The 19503-nt window shown below is 42.5% G+C and overlaps 1 protein-coding gene and 1 pseudogene across 2 annotated transcripts in view; one reads left to right on the top strand and one right to left on the bottom strand.

Annotated features, from left to right (window-relative positions):
• The first annotated feature begins 6800 nt into the window (after nucleotides 1–6800).
• The window catches only part of ARHGEF7 (Rho guanine nucleotide exchange factor 7), a 129319-nt gene continuing 116616 nt past the window's right edge, over nucleotides 6801–19503 (top strand). For both annotated transcript variants that reach the window (XM_016145274.2, XM_036228801.1), the window contains exon 1: nucleotides 6801–7060. In XM_016145274.2, the coding sequence (XP_016000760.2) occupies nucleotides 6896–7060 (165 nt within the window). In that variant the 5' untranslated portion in view covers nucleotides 6801–6895. The remainder of the gene's footprint in view (nucleotides 7061–19503) is intronic.
• On the bottom strand, nucleotides 15126–15477 carry LOC118609375 (annotated as a pseudogene).

Here is a 19503-nt window from a genome sequence, read left to right as displayed (position 1 = left end):
CTCAGCATCCCTTCCAAATGAGGCTCTCTCTCTACTGTCCAGCCCTCAGGTAAATTCACAGCCTTTTTTGTTTGTTTGTTTATCCTGGAGGTAAATGCTAAGGGGCAACTGACAGAACCCTTGCTTTAGGGGGACCCTAGTACCTTACTTAGAGTGTGGGGTCCCTAAGCCTTTCTTTACCGATACAGCCACTCTCTCATTTCTTCTTTTTGCTTAATGATTTTTCTAGCGGGCTGATAATCCCCATCCACATATTCTTGACTCCTAATTTCACTTAAAAATTTCCTTAGCTCCTTGCATCTAAGACATCTCTTGCTTGGCTCCAACTGGATGTTCCACTCTTCAGGGTCCTGTGTCAGCCAGGGTCCTGTGAGGGGAATAGAAGCCACACTGGTTGTTTGAATAGATAGCCCAAGGAACTGTTATTGAATATGGGGCATTGGAGGATGCTGCTGCCAGGAGGTTGAGGCTCAGACTTCTGGAGAGGGGTCTGCCCTGTGGTGCTAGAGCCTCCCGATGGCTACAGAGGGCTTACTTCAAGGAGTGTGGGGATAGACTGAAGACGGATACAAACAGTCCATGCCAGGTGATGGGGTGGCAGGAGGAGCAATCAAACAGGAGTCTCGCCACCACACCCTCCCCCGTTTAGCCCCTCTGAGTGTGCCCACCTCTAGGAGACTTATCTGGGAACAGCTAATGAGGGAGAACTGAGATAGGCAGGGTCTCAGTCCTAGTGCAACAGAATGGAGTCTAGAGGGATGAGCAGCAGCACCATGACAGGTAGGATCCCTTTCTAGGGAATGATGTAATTTTGTTCTGTACTTGTATGTTCCAAATAGTCACCATCACACTGCGGGAAGCATTGCATTGTCTTCCAACCTTGGAAATAATTAAGAATGCACCTGCAGTGTTAAGAATTGAAATTCCTCACTATATTCAGCACCTTAGTCATGGTCCTTTCTGCCCTTTTGCTAGTGTTCAGGGATAGTCATAACATGAATAATTCTGGCTTTATTTTTATATGTATACTTATTTCACATTCATCATATTCACCATCTCACTGACTTCATGATGTTCCATAAAGTTACTACTCTAATTTAGCAAGCTCTTTCCCAATGATATGAATATTTTTCAGTTTCCCACATTAATAGATAATGCAGCTATGAAAACATCTATGTATATTATTTTTTCTTCTTTGACCTATTTCCTTATCCTCACACTTTCCTTATATACCATGTTTTACCTACATTGAAATTATTTGGTATCTCACATCCATGTATTATTAGAACTGTCTCTGTTTGATCTAACTTCTCTCTTTCCATTCTTTTCATCTTCTTTCTTAATCCTTTTGATTATTACTTTTCTACTGGGCTAGTCATTCCAGTCCTTATTTTCTTAACTTTTTAAAACCTGTATTTCACTTCATCACCTGCATCTCTACTCAGTTTCCTTGAGCTAAGAAAACCACCTCCTCAGAAATTGTTCTCTGAGGAGCAAGGCTTCTTCACCCCAGGCTAACTTGCTCACTGTCCAGACAAATCTTAATGAAATTTGGTACTTGGATAAGCACACAGGACCTCATTGCCTGAGGGAACTCTATTTTCAATAATTTGTGGCTTATAAAAAATTGGGTCCCAATTAATCAAACCCATAATTTGTTTGATGTACTTTTTTTCTGGAGTAAGTCAAAAAACCATAAAATGGGGCAATTCAAAATGTTTCCCGTTGGAAGTCAACATTACATTCAAATGGATGAAGCCACTTATAAAGCACAAAATTTCCAAGTAAGATTGATTTTGCTGCCCCAGTATAAAATATGGCAGACAACTAATTATGCCACCAAATATTTATTTGTGGGTATCTGCTTCTGTTCTTTTTCAAAAATTCTCTAACAGAATTTTTTTTTAAGTTTTGCATGGAGTGTAGGTCAAAATATCAATGAATATTTTAAAAGACAAGTCAAGCACCACCCACTTTCAAGGCCAATGTTTACTTCAGACTTTACAATGAATCAACAGAGTCCTCTTGCCCGGTAGTCTATTCCTGGCTCCATTATTTTATACAGTATCCAGTCAAGGGCATTGAGAATGACACTCACTGGTATCCCCAAGGTAAATTCACATGGAGGAGAAAACAAATTTGTAAACGTTTTGTTTTCCAACAAGCCTCGTCTGTTATCATTAGGATTTATATACACGCAAAAACAAAACAAAACATTAGAATAGTTTGATCTGCAAATGTGTGTTGCTTTTTAAAAAGTAGGTTTACAACGATGTAAAATAAGAATTTATTTGAAGTAAGACTAAAAAATAAAGTGAATCAGGCAGTATGTTAAATCAGTACACGGAATGAACTTATTTTCCTAGTAAAAGAAAAGACTATCAAATAGGCATAAAAAATAAACCACAGCCTATGCTCTTTACACAATCTAACTTCAAAACAAAGAGGTGAAGTTGAAAGTCAGCGGCCGGGTGAGGGGCAGGCACCAAATGATCAGGTGGAGCTGGTACTGCAGCCATCCACCCTATCAGGAACCGTGTGCATTTGGGCCAGGGCATTGACATGTTCTGAGGGCAGGAGGGACTACTGACACAAACGGCCCAGACCTCCAAGTCACCTGCCTCTGTTTGTTGGACTCCCATTACGCCTCAGCTCACACCTGTGACATTATGGACTATTTACAATGACCAGTTGATAGAGAGACAATGGGCCTGGTTTATGAATGGATTTGTTTTAAAATTCGATGTGAACCAAATATGGACTGCTGCCATACGAGAGAGCTCAACACCAGGGCAGTGCTAAAGGACAATGGTGAAGAGAAGCCCTCCAACTGGCAAAGCTTCGAACAGTTTGCTGGTCATCTTCTTTGGGCACAGATACTTGAATAATTGTGGGTAGCTGGGTTTCTTGTTTCTGTGTCTAGACAGGGCAAGATGGAATGAGTGGTTGCAGGGAAGTGGGTGGGGGCCTGTGGAAGTAACTGTGGGCACAGACTCAGGCCTGTGGGTCTTGAGTCCACATCAGTCTTCAGAGAGCATCACTGAAGAAGGGACACTCAGCAACCAGGTGCATAGATGGTGTCTGTAGCCAAGTACAGCTAGCCCAGGCTTTGCTTACCAGCCCAGTGCCCTGCACAATAGGATATAGACAGTGTAGTCATGGCGGCAGGGATGGAGGTATGCAAGTGATGCACATTGTGGGTTCCTTTTCACCAAGACTGACCTAGCTACCCACAGCGGAGGCTGATTCTAACCCGCTGATATGGTGGCAAGGTGATTACACGAGAGCCCTACAGTACTGGAGGGAGAAGCAATTCATCTCACTAGATGGATACTTGCAGGAAGCAAGCTTGAGGGTGACTTCCTGCAGGGTTAGAATGTAGCATATACAATGAACCAATAGCTTTTATATAGTATCGTGCCCCTGGTAGCTAAAAATCAGCGTCTAGTCACCAATGGGTAGAAACAGCATTGGCCTCTCTTACCATTACTCTCAGTGGTCCATTTAGGAGATCTGTGCCTCCTGCTCTTCAACTTTAAGCTCTGCTAAATTAGAGGTCATCGCCCTGGGGGGAGACCCTCAATTACAGGAAATGAGAGTCGGGGGATAAATCTTAGCCTCTCCATCCTCTGGTCAGAAGATTCTGAGATCTGTTCCATTGCTTCTCAAGGCTTACCAAGGTAACCGAGGCCCAACTGATCATTTACAAACCTTTGATTCACTTTTCTCCCTCCCCTGTTTCTCCTTTTCTTTGTTTGTCCTTCATGGGATCACTTTCCAAATAAACTACTTGCACCCAAGTTGTTGGCTCAGGATCTGCTTCTGCGGGAACCTAAATTAGTATAATTACCTCACTGACATTATGTTTTATAATATGTGAGTAAAATGCCTTCCGATCTTGAGTAAATTTTTAGCCATGTATGTTTATAAGATATTTTTTCCCTGCCTCGCATCTTTAATTCTTAGCATTTGACCACATTTATGGCAAATAGATAGGACATTGATAAAACGAGTGCCTATGATAACATACAATAGGTATAATGGGCTTCATAGAAGTCCTTCTTGCTGCATTTTTCAATTTAGATGATGGTCCAATTCAATAAAATCAATGTTACAGTGAGTGGTTGCTGGGTGAATAGCCATCTGCCTGTCTGGCTTCGGGTTGGGGTAGATTTTAACATTTTTGTGACACTATCATCTAAGCATCCACAAGCTAACAAATAAAGCTATCACAGTTCAGCTGAACTTTGGGTAGTTACTGGTTTGCCACTGCTTGTGGGTATATCCCTAATAATGCCTGGAATCAGGAATTAATAGGCAGCTGAGCTGGGTGTGAGACTGAAATTGTCTCTTGAGAAATGAGGGAAGGGAGGGTCACATGCCTGTGCTGACATTGACAAGAATCTTAATTGGCTCCAACCCAATAGAAGAATGAATGGGTTCTCTTCCATGGCATATGTCCTCTGTAATAGGAACTTGGGAAAATATTAAGTTTAACCAAAAGCCCACCTCGGATTCTAATACAGCTCAATTAAATACCTAAAAAACACCTAGCTTTAAACAATGTGACTTTCTAGCATTCCTTCCAAATAATTTTTTTTTTAATTAATGTACATCCAAGGTAAAAATATGCTACTAGTAGCTATAAAGCATTTAAATGTTCAGGGACTTTTAAGACCAGTTATAGTAGGTGTCTCCCTTCTGACAATAGTTGGCTGTCAGGTTCATTGGTCACCTAAAGTCTCTGCCTACAGCTGTCTTTCTGTAGGACTATTTGATTGAGTCAAGCTGAATCTTACTTTCATTTATTAGATTATAGGCACCAGGCCAAATTTAATGAAATTTGAAATTGTAATGACTATCTTAAATTATGCTTCCAATTCAGCAGTAATGAGAGTAAACAGGAGTCTCAGTGGACAACTCTTGGGTTCATACCCTTCTGTTGATAGTCTTTGGTCCCCAAACTTGATTGAGCTGTTCATTGTTGTTCCCTAGAAAGTATATAGGGAAGTGGCCTAGAAAATGGGTAAGGTGTGTGGGTCTTGGAGTTTCAGAGTCCAGTTTTGTGTTTATGTTCACCCCAGTAAAATGGGGATAATGAGAGAAACTTCACAAAGCTGTAGTAATGATAGCGTGGTGTGATATAGGAAGAGAGCCCTGGGCAGAGACACAGGGGGGCTCAGGAAGTGGTTGCTGTCACCACGAAATATTCTGCCCTCATACTCCAGAATTTATACTGCTCTTTGAATTACTTTGCTTGCATTTGCAAAGAAATGTAACCACTTAACTTGAAGTTGGAAAACAAATGCAATTCATGATTGCAATAGTACTCTGGAAAAAGGCAGAAGAGAGTTAAGCCTCTGTTTTTAAAAATCTTTATATGGTTTCTAAGTCTTTGTCACTAACTCTATTAGTATGTTCCTGGCACACAATAGCTCTACACAGGTGAGTGCTAATGCTGTTTTAAAATGTCATGGGCAGTCAGAGCAAGCAGACAAGGAAAGCACCCAGGGACTGGATGGAGAAAAAGGACATCATGTATACCTTCACACCTTGCTGCTTTTAAGAAAAGGCTCACTTCCTTGATTAGTATATATACGTGCCAGCGCCATTGGTTGTTTGAAAAAGCTTGTTCATTGTGCATAATTTAGTTGTCTTAATTCTTTCCGTCCAGCCCTGAGCATGTCCACAGTGCCCAAGTGTGAACTAGCCAAGTGGTCTGTTGGGTCTGAGCTTCCTTCCGAGTCCTTCCTTCCCGATCATCTGCATAGTCACAGTTCAGCCTCTGCTGTTTTCTTGACCTTCCTCCCAGTGTCTGGAACATCACCATCAATTTAAAGTGGAGTCGCTCTAAGGTTTCTTTCTGGTCCTGGATAGTTCGTCAGCCAGCTGCGTTACTGCTGCTAAGGTCATGTGCTTAGGAGTCGGCCTCCCAGTAGGGGGCACGCGTGACACCCGCGAGCCGCTTGGGGCGTCCACGCTCCCCCAAGGATCGCAGCAGCGCCCGGAAAATCAATTCCTCCTCAAATTAGACCCATCTGGTTACAGATTTAATTATCATTTGTGTTCTGTAATTATTGGCTTGCAAGTTAGCGGAGAGAAGCAAATTTCTCGTTTTCAGCACCCCTTCCCCCACACCTCTTGAAATAAAACTGGCAAAAATAAAAAGAGCATTCTGGGAAGCATTTAATAATTTAAACATTTATGAATTAAGACTATAAATAAAGGGTTCCGAGTCCTTCCAGGAGGGGAGAGGACGGCGGAAGGGACACGGCAATGACAGGAGCCTGGCTGGGCTCTCACATCTGGAGGGGGCTGCGCATGGACCCCGCAGGGCGCAAACGGTTAAGGGTGCGCGCCACCCGCGGGTTAGGAGTCCCCGTGAGCCCTCTCTGGCCCACGAGCTGTCGCCTTCTGGAGGTCACCGGGCCCTTGGGGCGGGGGCCCACTGTAGGGCGCGCAGGTGCGGACGCGCACACACGGCGGGGCCAGAGGGTGGAGGGAGCACCGCGGCAGGGCCCGAGAGCGGGGGTGCGTGTGCGGCCGGGGGGCCGGGCGCAGGGCCGCTCCAGCGCGGCGTCTTTTCTTCTCTTCGCAGTGATGTCATCGGCGGCAGCGGCTGGGAGCCGGGAGGCGGCGGCGGGGGCGGCGCCGGGCGGCCGCCGCAGGTTCATGTGCATGTAATGAAAAGGCACTTGACAGTCGGCCAGGACGCACGCGAGGGAGCGCGAGCCGGCCGGACCGCGGCGCCGCCCGAGCCAATCGCCGTCGCGGGCCTCTCCATGGGCGAGCAGGAGGAGGGGGCGGTGAGCGCTCCCGGCCCGGCTGCGGCCGCTCCGAGGTGAACGGCGCGGAGACGGGCTCGCGGCGCAGGGAGGCCGGGCGCGCCGCCGCTATGAATTCCGCCGAGCAGACCGTTACGTGGCTCATTACCTTGGGGGTGCTGGAGTCGCCCAAGAAAACCATCTCGGACCCGGAGGGCTTCCTGCAGGCGTCTCTGAAGGATGGGGTGGTCCTCTGCAGGCTGTTGGAGCGCCTGCTACCCGGGACCATCGAGAAAGTGAGTGCCCCCCGGTCCGCGCCCCCACGGCGCCCAGGCCTTGACAGTGGGAGCCCCAGGCAGTGGGAGGCCTCGCGCCTCGCCTTGCCTGCGCGGCAGCCCGGGATGCGCGGAGACGCGCGGGCGCGGGGTCGCTTGCGTCCGCACCTGGTGGCCGCGCGGGGATGGGAGAGCGCGGGGCGCAGAGTAGCCCACGCGCCTCCTTTGTGCGCGGACCCGGGAACGCGGTTCGCGCGGGGGGCGCGCTGGCGGCGCGAGGACTCAGTGGCGGGAGCTCGGGGCGCCATTGTGTGCGGTGCGGGCTGGGGAGGGGGCCAGGGCTGCGTTCTAGGGGAACGACCCGGGGGAGGCCCGGGGGGAAGGGGAGCGCTCTGCTCCGCCCTAAGGTGGAGTTGCTCTTCTCCATGACCCGATAAGAAAACCATCCTCCAACACTGCGTACAGCTTCCTCTGAGGCTTTGTTTGAACTCCTTTTGTTGGTGGTATAGTATGAGAGTTTCGCCCTCTGTTTAATTGACCAATTGCTAGGCATCTTTTAAAGATGCATTCCTAAATAGATGAGGACTGGGTTATGAAATAATTTATTGCCCTCCCTATGAAAGAATTCCTCGTGTCTCCAAGCCCAGAGGATGGCAAATGCAGGGTTGGAAAGCCCTGGCATTCTTCAAGCTGGCTTAAAATGCTAGATTGCATTTTCAGGTTCCTACCTGATTTTGAACAGAATCTCTAGTCCTACAGACCCAGCTTCTCTTCTTCGTGACTGGTGGTTTCCCTGGGGCTGGAGTGTGAACCTTGACCCGCATCTCTGTGAGTGATTAAAGTTTGCTTTCCTCTCCCACAGCTGACAAAGCAGGGCCAGGGGAGAGAGTGCTTTTAAAAAGGCTGCATTCTCTATTTCAAAAACGCTATAGTCTTATTCCATTTTTTTCTGCCAATACGTAATCTTAAGATCAATAATTAGTTAAAAGGTCTTAAATGTAGAAATTGAAGTACACCGTAATTAGGAAAAACCATTTAGTTTTTTAAATGGGCACGTTAGCCCCAATGCACAATAATAATTTGCTAATAAATATATTAGATGACTTTAAAAAGTAAAATGTTTAATCTTATAAGTTTGCACATATCCTGGCACTACATTTTTAAAGGTCGGAAAAGATTTTATTTAATACGAATTTTGCATGCATACTAGTTTTAGTTATTTTTCTTGCTCGGAACATATTTATTAAAACAGTTCATTTCAGAGTGAATAGCTGCCTGCCTGTCCAGGAAATAAGAATATTGCTTGTAAATGAACCTGATGTTACAATAAAACTATGATTTAAGACAGGAATAAGGAACAGGATCTAACTTTCAGGGTACTCAAAATACTTTGTTGTCATCTGGACATCAGATCCTTTGGTAATAAAAGACAGATGTTGAAAAGCATTGAAAACGCATGCTAAGTTTACCAAAACAGGCTTACATAAAATGCTGTTCCATTTCTAAGAGTGAAGCTTTAAGAAACTTCATATGTTATTTAGATAAAAACATGTCACTATCAATGCATGTTATTTGGCATTTTAATTACATTAATATTGATTGGCAGACTTCAATAATCATTTTCTTTTAAATTCTAGAAAGAATTTTTTAGAACACCGTAGCATGCCTTTCATCTCTAAAACAACAAAGAGAGGAATGAATGAAATGTTTAGCTTGCAGAAGCCAAATTGAAACAACCCAACATAGTCTAAAACTATGGTCATTTGGAAATTTTTTATATCGAAACTATCCTTTTATTTCCTTTAGGCCCCACTGGGTTTTAGACTGATAGTATCACAATGAAAGTTTAACATCAAAATAGCAAATTATAGACAGAACTACTGATTCTCTGTGGTTCAAAGGTAGGTTTTGGGGGTAAAGCATTAGCCATTCTCTGCCTCTGAAAACCGTGGATATTAGAAGTTTCATGAGCTTTTTCCATTACCTAAGAGTTGTTTATTTGAACTTTTCGATGTTTGCATGCACACCAAATAATGTATGCCGCAAAGCTCACACGTTGAACAGCTTTTATTGGAATGTGGGAATGTTAGTCTGAAGACCGTTTTCCTTAAAAAGGAACATTTAGAAACTGAACTGAATATTCATATGGAATTGAACAATCTTTATTGCTGTTTGCCATATGAATACACTGACAACTGGTTAATGGGGTATAAGCAGCCAGCAACTTAACATTTGCAAATTCATAATTTAAAATTTGGAACCATTAGGCTGGGAATAGTACATAATTAAGAAAAGTTTTGAGGTGGGTCAGATTTTTCATATGCCTTTTATTAAGAAAACATTCCCTAATATGTTTCTTGCATTATGCTCATTTGTTCTATTTTAGACCCAGTAAAGAGTGGAGAACTGGGAGGATAATCATTTTGATTCAGATTGTTCTGCTCATTTTTAAAAAGTTTTTTGTCAGGTTCTCCTTTATGTAGTTCTGCTTTTCTTTAAGGTGGAAGGTTAGACAGGGAAAAGAGGGGATTATAAACTTTACATGAGCAGTTCAGAAAAGAAACACGTTTCCTTATTGCCAATGATCTGTTTTCTGCTGTAGGGGAGAGAAATGTGGGGATTACAAGGTTTCCCAAATCTTCGTGCATGCCCTTACGCTTTGATTTTCTCTGGTAATGGCCAGGACGTTTTGCTGACCTACCTGCACTATTTGCTTCCCTTATTTCTCTTGGGATGGGAAACACACAAAGGCCACAGGATCCAATGAGCCTTGTTAGTACTGAGCTCATGAATTAACACTTTAAACATCCCTAGACGAGTCACAGGGAGTGAAATCAAGATTCAGAAGTTTTAGAGGATTAAAGATTACTATAAGGTTAATAAAACACATGAAAATAACAGAAGTCATGAAACGCTTCTTTAATTTTACTTGTAAATGCAGCAGATGAAGTTGCGTGATTCACCATGAAATCACAAAGAACCTGGTTCTTTTATGCCCAGAATAAGACAACACACGGTAATCCATGAAGTGCTACACAGGAGACACTCCATCAATCAATATTTGTGGACTGTAATTGAAAGTCAGATGCTACCTTTCTGGTCTTGCTAGATGTCCTGGGTGTGCAGGTGTGCGTGCGTTTAAACTGGTTTAAGCTGTTGGACTGGGTATTAGTGTCCTGGGGCTGCTGTAACAGAGACCACAGACTGGGTGGTTTAAAAGCAGAGCTTCTTTCTCGCACAGTTCTGGAGGCAGGTGTCCTAGATTAAGGTGTGGGCAGGGCTGTGTTCCCTCTGCAGGCACTAGGGGAGGATCTGTCCAGGCTTCTCCAAGGCCTCTGGTGGTTCCTTGACTGTCAGCACAGCTCCTGTCTTCCCATGCTGTTCCCCTTGTAGTCTCTTCTGTGTCCAAACCTCCCTCTTTTATAAGACACCAGTCATTGTATTAGGTCCACCCTACCCAAGTATGACCTCATCTTAAATAATTACATCTGCAATGCTCTTGTTTCCAAATAAAATCATGTTCTTAAGTATTGGGGGTTAGGACTCCAACATTATCTTTTTGGGGATCCATCCTATAACAGGTTGCATAATTTGAAACAAGGCAATTTAAGTACTTGCCTACCTGCAGGTGCCAGGTATTATGGGAGATAAAAAGACTGAACAAGTCTAAGGGGTTTTATTACAGGAGAAAACAACTGTAAAAACAACCATATGGGGGCAGAAAATCAAGTCAAAGTCAGGTGTAGATGAAAAGAACAGAGGAATTAAAAAGTCCAAGGAGACTGCATTTGAGCTATCCAGGCTCTGATAATTTTCTGACACATGGATTAGAATATGGTTTGTATTTCCCCAGACCGATATGGCAGTCCTAGGTGATCTTCCGCAGCACAAAAAATCAGTGAATTCTGATATAGTACAGGGAAAAGACAAAGCCGTTTTCTAATTGATTCACGACTTACTCTCCCAGTAGTCCGAGGATTCTGGGGCTGGTTGGGGATGGGGTGGGAAGAGAGAGGAAGTCTAGTAGCTGCTGGACAGCAGTTCTAAGTGCCCAGCGTGAGAAATTTGCCTTTTCTTAGGCCCTTTTTTCTAAGGATGTGGTTGGTGATGGCAATGTGGTGTGGTGGTAAGCGTCTCGTGCAGATTTGGAAGGCCCGTAGCTGTACGTAGATGCTTGTTGATTGGCTAGGAAAGCACTCAGAGAAAGTTCTAGTTATAAAGCATGTTATCCTTACTGTATTTTTAAGGAGACTTCTTTAAACCTTGCAAACCAAATTACTGGTTATATCAAGTTGTTTCTAATGAAACTACTTAAGGTTTCAAAATAATTAATTTTACGATATAAATGTCTGCTTTTGAAGCATGTGACTTTAAAGTGCTATCTCAACTCTGCACTGGGGTGATTCTTATTTTGGGTTTTAGGCCCAGAGAAGAGGGCAGCTGTAACTGCATTTGCTGGCTCAGTCAACATAAAGCAAACAAACTTAAATTCAATTTAAATCGGGAATGCCTAAAGTGATTTCCTGAGAGTCACACTAGACATGCTGTAGTGTTTATGTTGGCATCACACACATGCACAGCCTCTCGCGCGTTTGCACACTCGCACAAACATCTGCTTGGGTTTGAAGGATGCTGGGGGAGAGGATCACAAGATGGCCTGCATTAGAGGCAGCTGCCTCTGTGAACTCTGGAGGAATCCAGCGTTCGTGCTATCTCAAGACCTCATTCTATTAATAGAAATAACACTCATAAAGGCCTTTTCTTCTTGTTTCTTTAAGCACTTCCCACCTTTATATAGATCTCTTTTAAAGAAAAAAATGTGTTCCCTGAGTTGCAGGTACTGTGTTAAACTGCTGTCTCATGTCACACCCGTTTCCCAGATGAAGATGCTGAGGCACAGCAGTTTGCTGTGCCCAGGTCACCCACCTAGCACATGGAAGCAGAAAATTCCAGCCCAGGGCAGCCTGCTGCCAGAGCCCGAGACCTTTCAGGTGATGACAAACTGCTGCTAGTTGAGCACCTGCTGGCTGTCTCACCTGCACTAAATCAGGAGAAGATAGGTAGTTACTGCCTTCAGGAATTATAAGGCAGGTGAGAAAGACAGACAACGGGAAAGACCAGAGCAGATAGAACAGAGTCCAGGGCTAAATTGGACTCTCGCATAGACTGCCGGTCAGCAGGGATCCCAAGGGGGAAGGGGACATAGTGGGGACTGTCAGGAGGTGAGGGCAGGCAGCAGTCTGCATGAGCAGTGCTCCCTGGCTGAATGGGAACTTGCAACAGCTGGGAAGAGGACGCAGCTCTAGGGAGTGCCATCCTTGGAATACGGCCTTGGGAAAGCTTACTTCGAGCCTTCTCATTCAGTCCCATGGGAAGACACCCCCAAGGATTTCGGTTAAGCTCTAGCTCTGGGATCTAATAATCCTCCTTGTGGCTCCTGGGCTGTCTGACTCAATTTTCTGGGTGTCTATCTATACCAAAATTAAAACAACATACTGTGCTATAAATTCACACACATGTACATGTGTATATGTACATAATAAACTTTTAAGATTAAAGTACTGTATATGTATTTATTTAATGAATTTCTTCTCTCTTCAGAGGCAACCGTTCACTGTAAAACAACTGGTGAGGACTGGGGGCCCCAGGATGGGTGGTCAGCAGAGCCGTTCTTGTTTGGTGAGGGTATCTCTAGTCTTTTGGATTGGAGTTTTGTGGCATCTAGAGTTGCCCATGTGTCTGTCACTGTCAGTGGGAGGTAGCACAAGGGCATACCATCCCTCTGGGTCTCAACTCTCCTAGGGCAATGCCAGGGTTTGGGAGATTCAGTGGTCTCCAAGACCTACTGGTTTCTCTTGAAGCCACTGTAAGGTGATGTGGTCCCAATATGTGCTCTAGAGTCATACATTTGCTATGTAACCTCAGGCAACCTGTCTAAATTCTGAGTCTCAATTTCCTCCTCCTAAAAATGAGATTAATGATATCTGCCTGGAGGGGATGGCTTGTTGGGACATTAGGGTCATTATGAGGGTAAATGAGTGGATGTGAGGGGTTTTGTGTGGTACTGGGCACAAAGTAGGTCCTCAGTACATAGTAGTTATTATTACTTTATGGATTGACATTGAAAACTTTCCCTACCATGCCCAGGAAAACTCTAAGCCAGGATTTGAACCCCAAGGCCCACAAACCCCAGGAATACTTCTTTATTCTAATAGCAGGGCAGATTCTATAGGGGGCTGGCGGCCCCTCCCTTCCCACCTGACAGTCCACCATTGTTGGGCTTAGTGGGACCACTGAATTTGGTTCCTGGGATCCTCTGTTTAGTGCTAGGTCCCTACGCAGCTGCTGAGCGCACACAGCTGCTGGCCCAGAGGGGCCAGAGGGCCAGGCTGGGGGTCTCAGGTTTCACATGTATAGAGTTTCATACTTGAGAAGGGCCAGGAGTCACAGATGGGCAGTGAGGTTCTGGACAGCCCTCCCTGTGTCTCTAGAGGGAGGGCACTCTGGGGCTGTCCCTGGGCTCTATGTTTCGTGTGTGACTTCTGACTTTTCCCTGCATCAGTTTTACCAAGTTAGGATAATTTATTTCCTGATGTTTTTATATTTCTAACTTTAGCTCTGAATTTTTAAAGTTTTATGAACCAGACTGGTAATTCTCAGCTCTGTTTTTGCAGGGTTGTGTTGAGTCTGCTATAGTCTAAAGGCCAGGGAGAAAGGGGTGAGGATGTTTACATGGGATGTGTAAAGATACATTTCCAATACATTGGTTTAAATGATTTAAATCTAATTAATGTATTTATTTGGTTCTTACTATGTGCATGCCAGTGTATACATCATCTGCACAGAAACACATGTTCATTTTATGTGCATGCTAGTATATTATATCATACACACTGAAGCACATGCAGGCTTGTGTTCTATATCACCTTTTCAGACAGGTTATAAGAGAAACCATAGGATCTCAAGTGTAAAGCAATTCTCAGTGTGAAAGTTTTCTCAAGAGGTCATCCAGACCAAACTCATAATTTTACAGATGGGTTAACCAAGGCAGTTGCATATGGCTATGTAAGTTGTGCACTGCACAGTCTAGGGAGAGTCATTCACACTGCAGTATAAATGAAGGGTCTCTCCAGGACCGTGCTGGGGGAGGGCTCTGGGGTAGTGATGCAGAGAGGTGAGCCTCCATTGAGGTCAGCCTTCCAGGGCACAGAGCAAATTAGAAGAGGGTTGTGGTAGATTACAAAAGTGGCCCAAATATGCTACCCCTTCCTGTAGCTATGCCCCTTGTAGAGTGAAGCTTCTCCCATCCAGAGGTAGAGCCTGTTTTCTTCTTGAATCTGAGTTGGCCAATGGATTGTGGCAGAAGTGACAAGTTTTAGTTCCTAGCTCAGGTCTCAAGAAGCCTTATGTGTTTCCAAACTCTTTCAAACTCTTCCTCGACCGCAAGGACAAGCCCAGGGCCTAGTTACTAAGGGATGCAAGACCACATGACAAAGAGCTCAGTTGTCCCTGCTGAGGCCTTCTGGACCCACCTACAGCCCACCAACCCCAAACACTGGAAGGAGCCCAGCCAAGATCATCAGAGCTGCCACACGAACCATAATTGACCACTGCTGCATGAGGTAGCCCAGAAGGACTGCCCAAATAACCCATAGCCTCATAAATAAAAACATGCTTACTTTACCCTGCCACTGAGGTTTCGTGGCTGTTTGTTACAGTTTTACTGTGGCAATAGGTAATGGGTACAAGGATGGAGAGCGGAAGTGGGATTTTGTACATAACTTTGTTATTATTACACTTGGAGCAGATTTTTTTTATTACCATTTAAACTTTTATTAAAACAGAAAACAGAACTCAGACAACTTCTTTGTTTCTTGCATCTGATCTGACCATGAAGTGATTCTTTATGAAGATGTAGGTGAGAACTGTCAATATACTAGTTCCATCATAAATAGCGTATTGGAATATCTAATAAAGTTGGGTAAGTGAAATTAAAAAGAACAAATTAAATATTAAAAATAACAGAATCTTTCCCTAAATATCAGGGGCATCAAACATCTTCGGTTTAGCTCGTTTGCAATTAAGCTCAATCATATTGCATAACCCCCAAGTAAAAAATTGAGGGAACTAATTCATAATTTTCACAGCATCAAAGAGCCAAAGGTAGTTATCTTCTTTAAACTGGACAAAAGATGCACACATAATAGTTACCTTGGCTGTTAGTCTTCCAACTATTTCCACGATTTCAGAGATTTCTTCTTTAAGGGGCTCCATCAACTCAATGGTTTCACTTTTTCCTTTCCATCTGAATAAGTAAACATTTTTCCTTTGACATTAATCTTTTCTAGCCAACCTACAAAGCAGCCGGGCCAGTCGATGAACTGAGCCACCATGCTGGCATTGATATCAGACTTCTATAATTCTATTACCTCCACCATGATTCCAGGGAAGATCTGTGGCTGGTAGGAAATAAGAAGAGAAATAAAACTCCATTTATTTACTTTTTTAAGGGGCTGATTGGCTTAACTTTTCTCCAAAGAAGCTGTATGTAATTCAGAACTAAAAAAAGTGTATATAAAAGAAATTTAAGCCTCTTCCAGTTTATGTTAAATTGCTTTAGTCCAAAATGAGAATCCACAGTTTTAAGTTTGCTTTGAATTTGCATAGTTTCTTGCAATGAAGTCCTGCTTTGGCAGTCTGATTTTTGTTAGCAATGCCTTCTTTAAAACGGTCAAGTTTTGGATTATTTGTAAATACCTTGACCTGGGATGGCCTTTCTCCTTCAATTCTGAGTGTCTCACTACTAAAATCCTATGCCAAGAAGACGTTTTTCCACATATTTCCTGCCTTTAAAATGGTTTAAGTTCATAAGGCAGTTAGCAAATTTATTCAGAAGTCTTTTTGCCAGGAATACAGATTCTCTGAAGAAGCCTATTGCTCTTTGAACATATGCCAAAAGATCATGACTTTGTCATTCAGTTTAAGGAAGAATGTTATTGTGATTTTGATGGAAAATTAGGGGTTTGAGAGAAATCGTACTGGTGCTAATTGCCTCTGTTGTTGGCTCTCCAGGAGGAGAAAGAGACCATCAGAATATATGGAATCTTATTCCAGGCCTTTATTTCTCTGGTAACCTCACTGTGATCTTTCCTATGGTGCTGAAGAAATTGCTTTGCTCAAGACCCATGTTTGTACAGTGAATCTCATAAGACACTGGTGTTAGTAACAGATTTCTTCTCATGGAAACATGACATTTTCTGGTCATAGTTTTCTTATTTGTTAATGCCTTTTTGTTTCTTTTGAAAACAAGCTCTATAAATAGAATGTCAAATTCTTGAAAACTTGTGGCAAAGGTTAAACTTCTAGAAAGTACCATATAAGCCTCACTTTTAAGTGACAAGAGACTGGACTTGAGTGTCTTTCAGACTTTATCACCAGATGACAAATGGAGAAGACTAAGAATTCAACTATTGTACCTTCAACAAAGCACATTTACTTTGAATCCTAGTAACTGCCATGTCAGCAATCCAAGGAGGGCCCTTCAAATAGCAGTAATTATATATTTTTTGGGTGCATGTCTTAAGCATACTGTTTATGAATTGTTAAAATAATATTCTGAAAGTGAGAGAGTACTCATAATTCTCATATAATTCTTTTGTTTCTGTCATGGAGCTTCCACTTTAAGGTAGAAAAATAAGGGCAAATTTAACCTAAAGTTAGTAATAGATAAAAGAGAATAATAAAGAATAATAGAAATTGGTGAAACAAGAAACAGAAAATTACTAGAGAAAATCAACAAAACCCAAAGTTGGGCCTTTGAGAAAATCAATAAAATTGATAAACTTGTTAGACTGGTCAGAAAAAAAGGAAAATACAGAAATGGCCAACATGACCGATATGAAGAATCACTACAGATTCTACAGATACTAAAGGGATAATAATGGAATATTAATGTTTTCATGCCAATACTATAATTTAGATAAAGCGTACAGTTTCATGAAAGACACAGACTACCAAAGTTCATTCCAAAAGAAACGAATAACCTCAATAGTCCTGTATCAGTTACAGAATTTAATCTTGGAGTTAAAAAACCTCATAAAGAATATTCCAGGCAAGATGGCTGCACTGATGAATTCTAAACAATTAAGGACTTGTACCTAGAATACATAAGGAACTCTCAAGACTCAATAATAAGGAAACAAACAGCTCAATTTAAAAAAATGGACAAATGATTTGAGCAGATACTTAACCAAAGAAGATATACAGATAAAAAACACATGAAAATATGCTCAACATTATTAGTCATTAGGGAAATGTAAATTAAAACCGCAATGAGATACTACTATATACTTATTAGAACATTTAAAATTTAAAAGAACAAGTGCTGGTGAGGACGTGGAGGAACTGGAACTCCCACCCACTGCGGATGGGAGTTGTACAATTGCTTTAAAACATACGTCTACCAAATGATTTATCTATTTGATTTCCAGGTATTTACCCAAGAAAACGGAAGCCATGTGTTCTTACCAAGTCTCGAATGCAAATGTTCATAGCAGCTTTGTTTTTAGTAGCCACAAATGATACAATTCAGATGTTTTTCAACTGGTAAATGGATAAACAAAGTATGGTATATCTGTGGAATACTACTCAGCAATAAAAGGGAATAGATGAAAACTGTGCAGAGTAAAAGAAGCTAGACAGAAAAAGTACATACTGTATGATTCTACTTAACATTCTAGAAGATATAGTGTAATCTATAGTGACAGAAAGTAGATCAGTGCTTGCTTCAGAGGCACACTTCAGGGGCACAAAGAGACCTTTGGGGTGATGGTTTTGTTCATTATCTTGATTCTGGTAATGGTTTCACAAGTAATCACATGTCAAAACTTATCAAATTATACACCTTAAATAGAAGCATTTATTGTATGTCAATTATATCTCATTATGTGTTATATGACAGTATTCATCCTCGGTATAATTAAATTTCTGTCATATGTAATGGAGCTTTAATTCATTTTACTAGTTATCCCCTACCTAATTATGAATCCAGAAAATGTATAGAATTTTAATGTACAGTAGTAAATACTGTACTTAGATTTATTGCCAGAGAGCTCATTTATCTATTTGTTTATTTTCTCATCAAATCTTTATTGGGTACATACTATGGTTTAGGAATTGTGTTAAGACATAGGGATATAATGATTAGGAAAAATAGATTTGTATACCGTGTAGTGGGGGAGAATCCCATTGAAGAAATTATGAACTTATTGTTTTACACATGGATATAAGTATTCTGAGAGCAAGGAACAGATTTCTAAAAGTTCAGTGTGTAGCAGAGGAACTTGATTTATACTTGGCATTTGGGACCTAGGATTGGTACAAGATTGTGAATGAATTCAGTACTGACCGTGAGTGTGAACTGGAGCTCAGAGAGGACACCTGGGCTGGAATATAAGTTTGGGAGTCACTATAGAGATGTGAACTGGAGTGGAGTGGTAAGATTTCTTATGGGGAAATTATGGAGGGAGAATACAAGAAGGCTTTGGGGGAACTTGGGAATTGATGGCCAGGCTGTCTGATGACGAGCCCCCAGAAAGCTAAGAAAGGTGGCTGACGGGTGGTTAAGTCACAAGAGAGCCTGGTGACTGGAAGCCAGTGGAAAAGGATAGCCATGAGCTTACTCTTCAAAAAAACCAAAAAGCTTTGGCAGCATGCTTGGAGGGAGAGAGGGCACTATTATTAATTGTTCTGGGACAACAAGCATGCACTGGACTGCCCTGGGCAAGCCTGGCTGAGTGGTCTCTCTAGTCTATTCATTAGTGACCTTAGCCCGTGTGAAGTAATGAGGATGGGGTCCTGGGTGAGGGTAGGTTCAAGACTGAGAGGGGCTAATGGAGGGAGGTTTGTTAAAACTGGGAGAGCTTTGGGCACAAAGGATTGAGGGGAGTAGTAAATGTTGGAGATAGAGTGTGGAGTGTGAGAAAGTGGGTTGATTCAACAAGAGTGGTTGGGTGGCTGGGAGCCCATCATGAGCTCATTGGATGTGGATGGAGGTGTATTAATTTATAGTGATTTTGAAGGGAACCAAGCATTATGCTTCTCAACTTTTGAAAATTTTGTTAAGAGGAAGTTAACCTTTAGCAGTTTTCTCCTTGACAAGGGAGACTGTAGCTTCAGGGGAATATATCTAGTTCATTTTTTCTTTTCATTTCCTACATTTTTTAACATGTTTGTTTATGTCCAACGAGTGTTGTGTTGAGGCTAAACAGTTGTTAACCTGAGCACTTCTGAGATTTCCATCTTATCTTAAATGTACTAACGTCAAGGGTTTAATCTCCCTCCTTTGATTCATTTTACAGTGAATGGCTTTTGAGGTAAAGCTGGCGACACTGCTGAAAACTAACCTCTCTGCTGCCTCTATTTTGTAGCTGACTTTTGAAACTCCATATCTGATGTGGGTAAGG

This window comes from Rousettus aegyptiacus, unplaced genomic scaffold, assembly GCF_014176215.1.
Source record: "Rousettus aegyptiacus isolate mRouAeg1 unplaced genomic scaffold, mRouAeg1.p scaffold_m13_p_11, whole genome shotgun sequence".
Taxonomy (NCBI): domain Eukaryota; kingdom Metazoa; phylum Chordata; class Mammalia; order Chiroptera; family Pteropodidae; genus Rousettus; species Rousettus aegyptiacus.
This window is presented reverse-complemented; position numbering and strand designations above follow the sequence as displayed.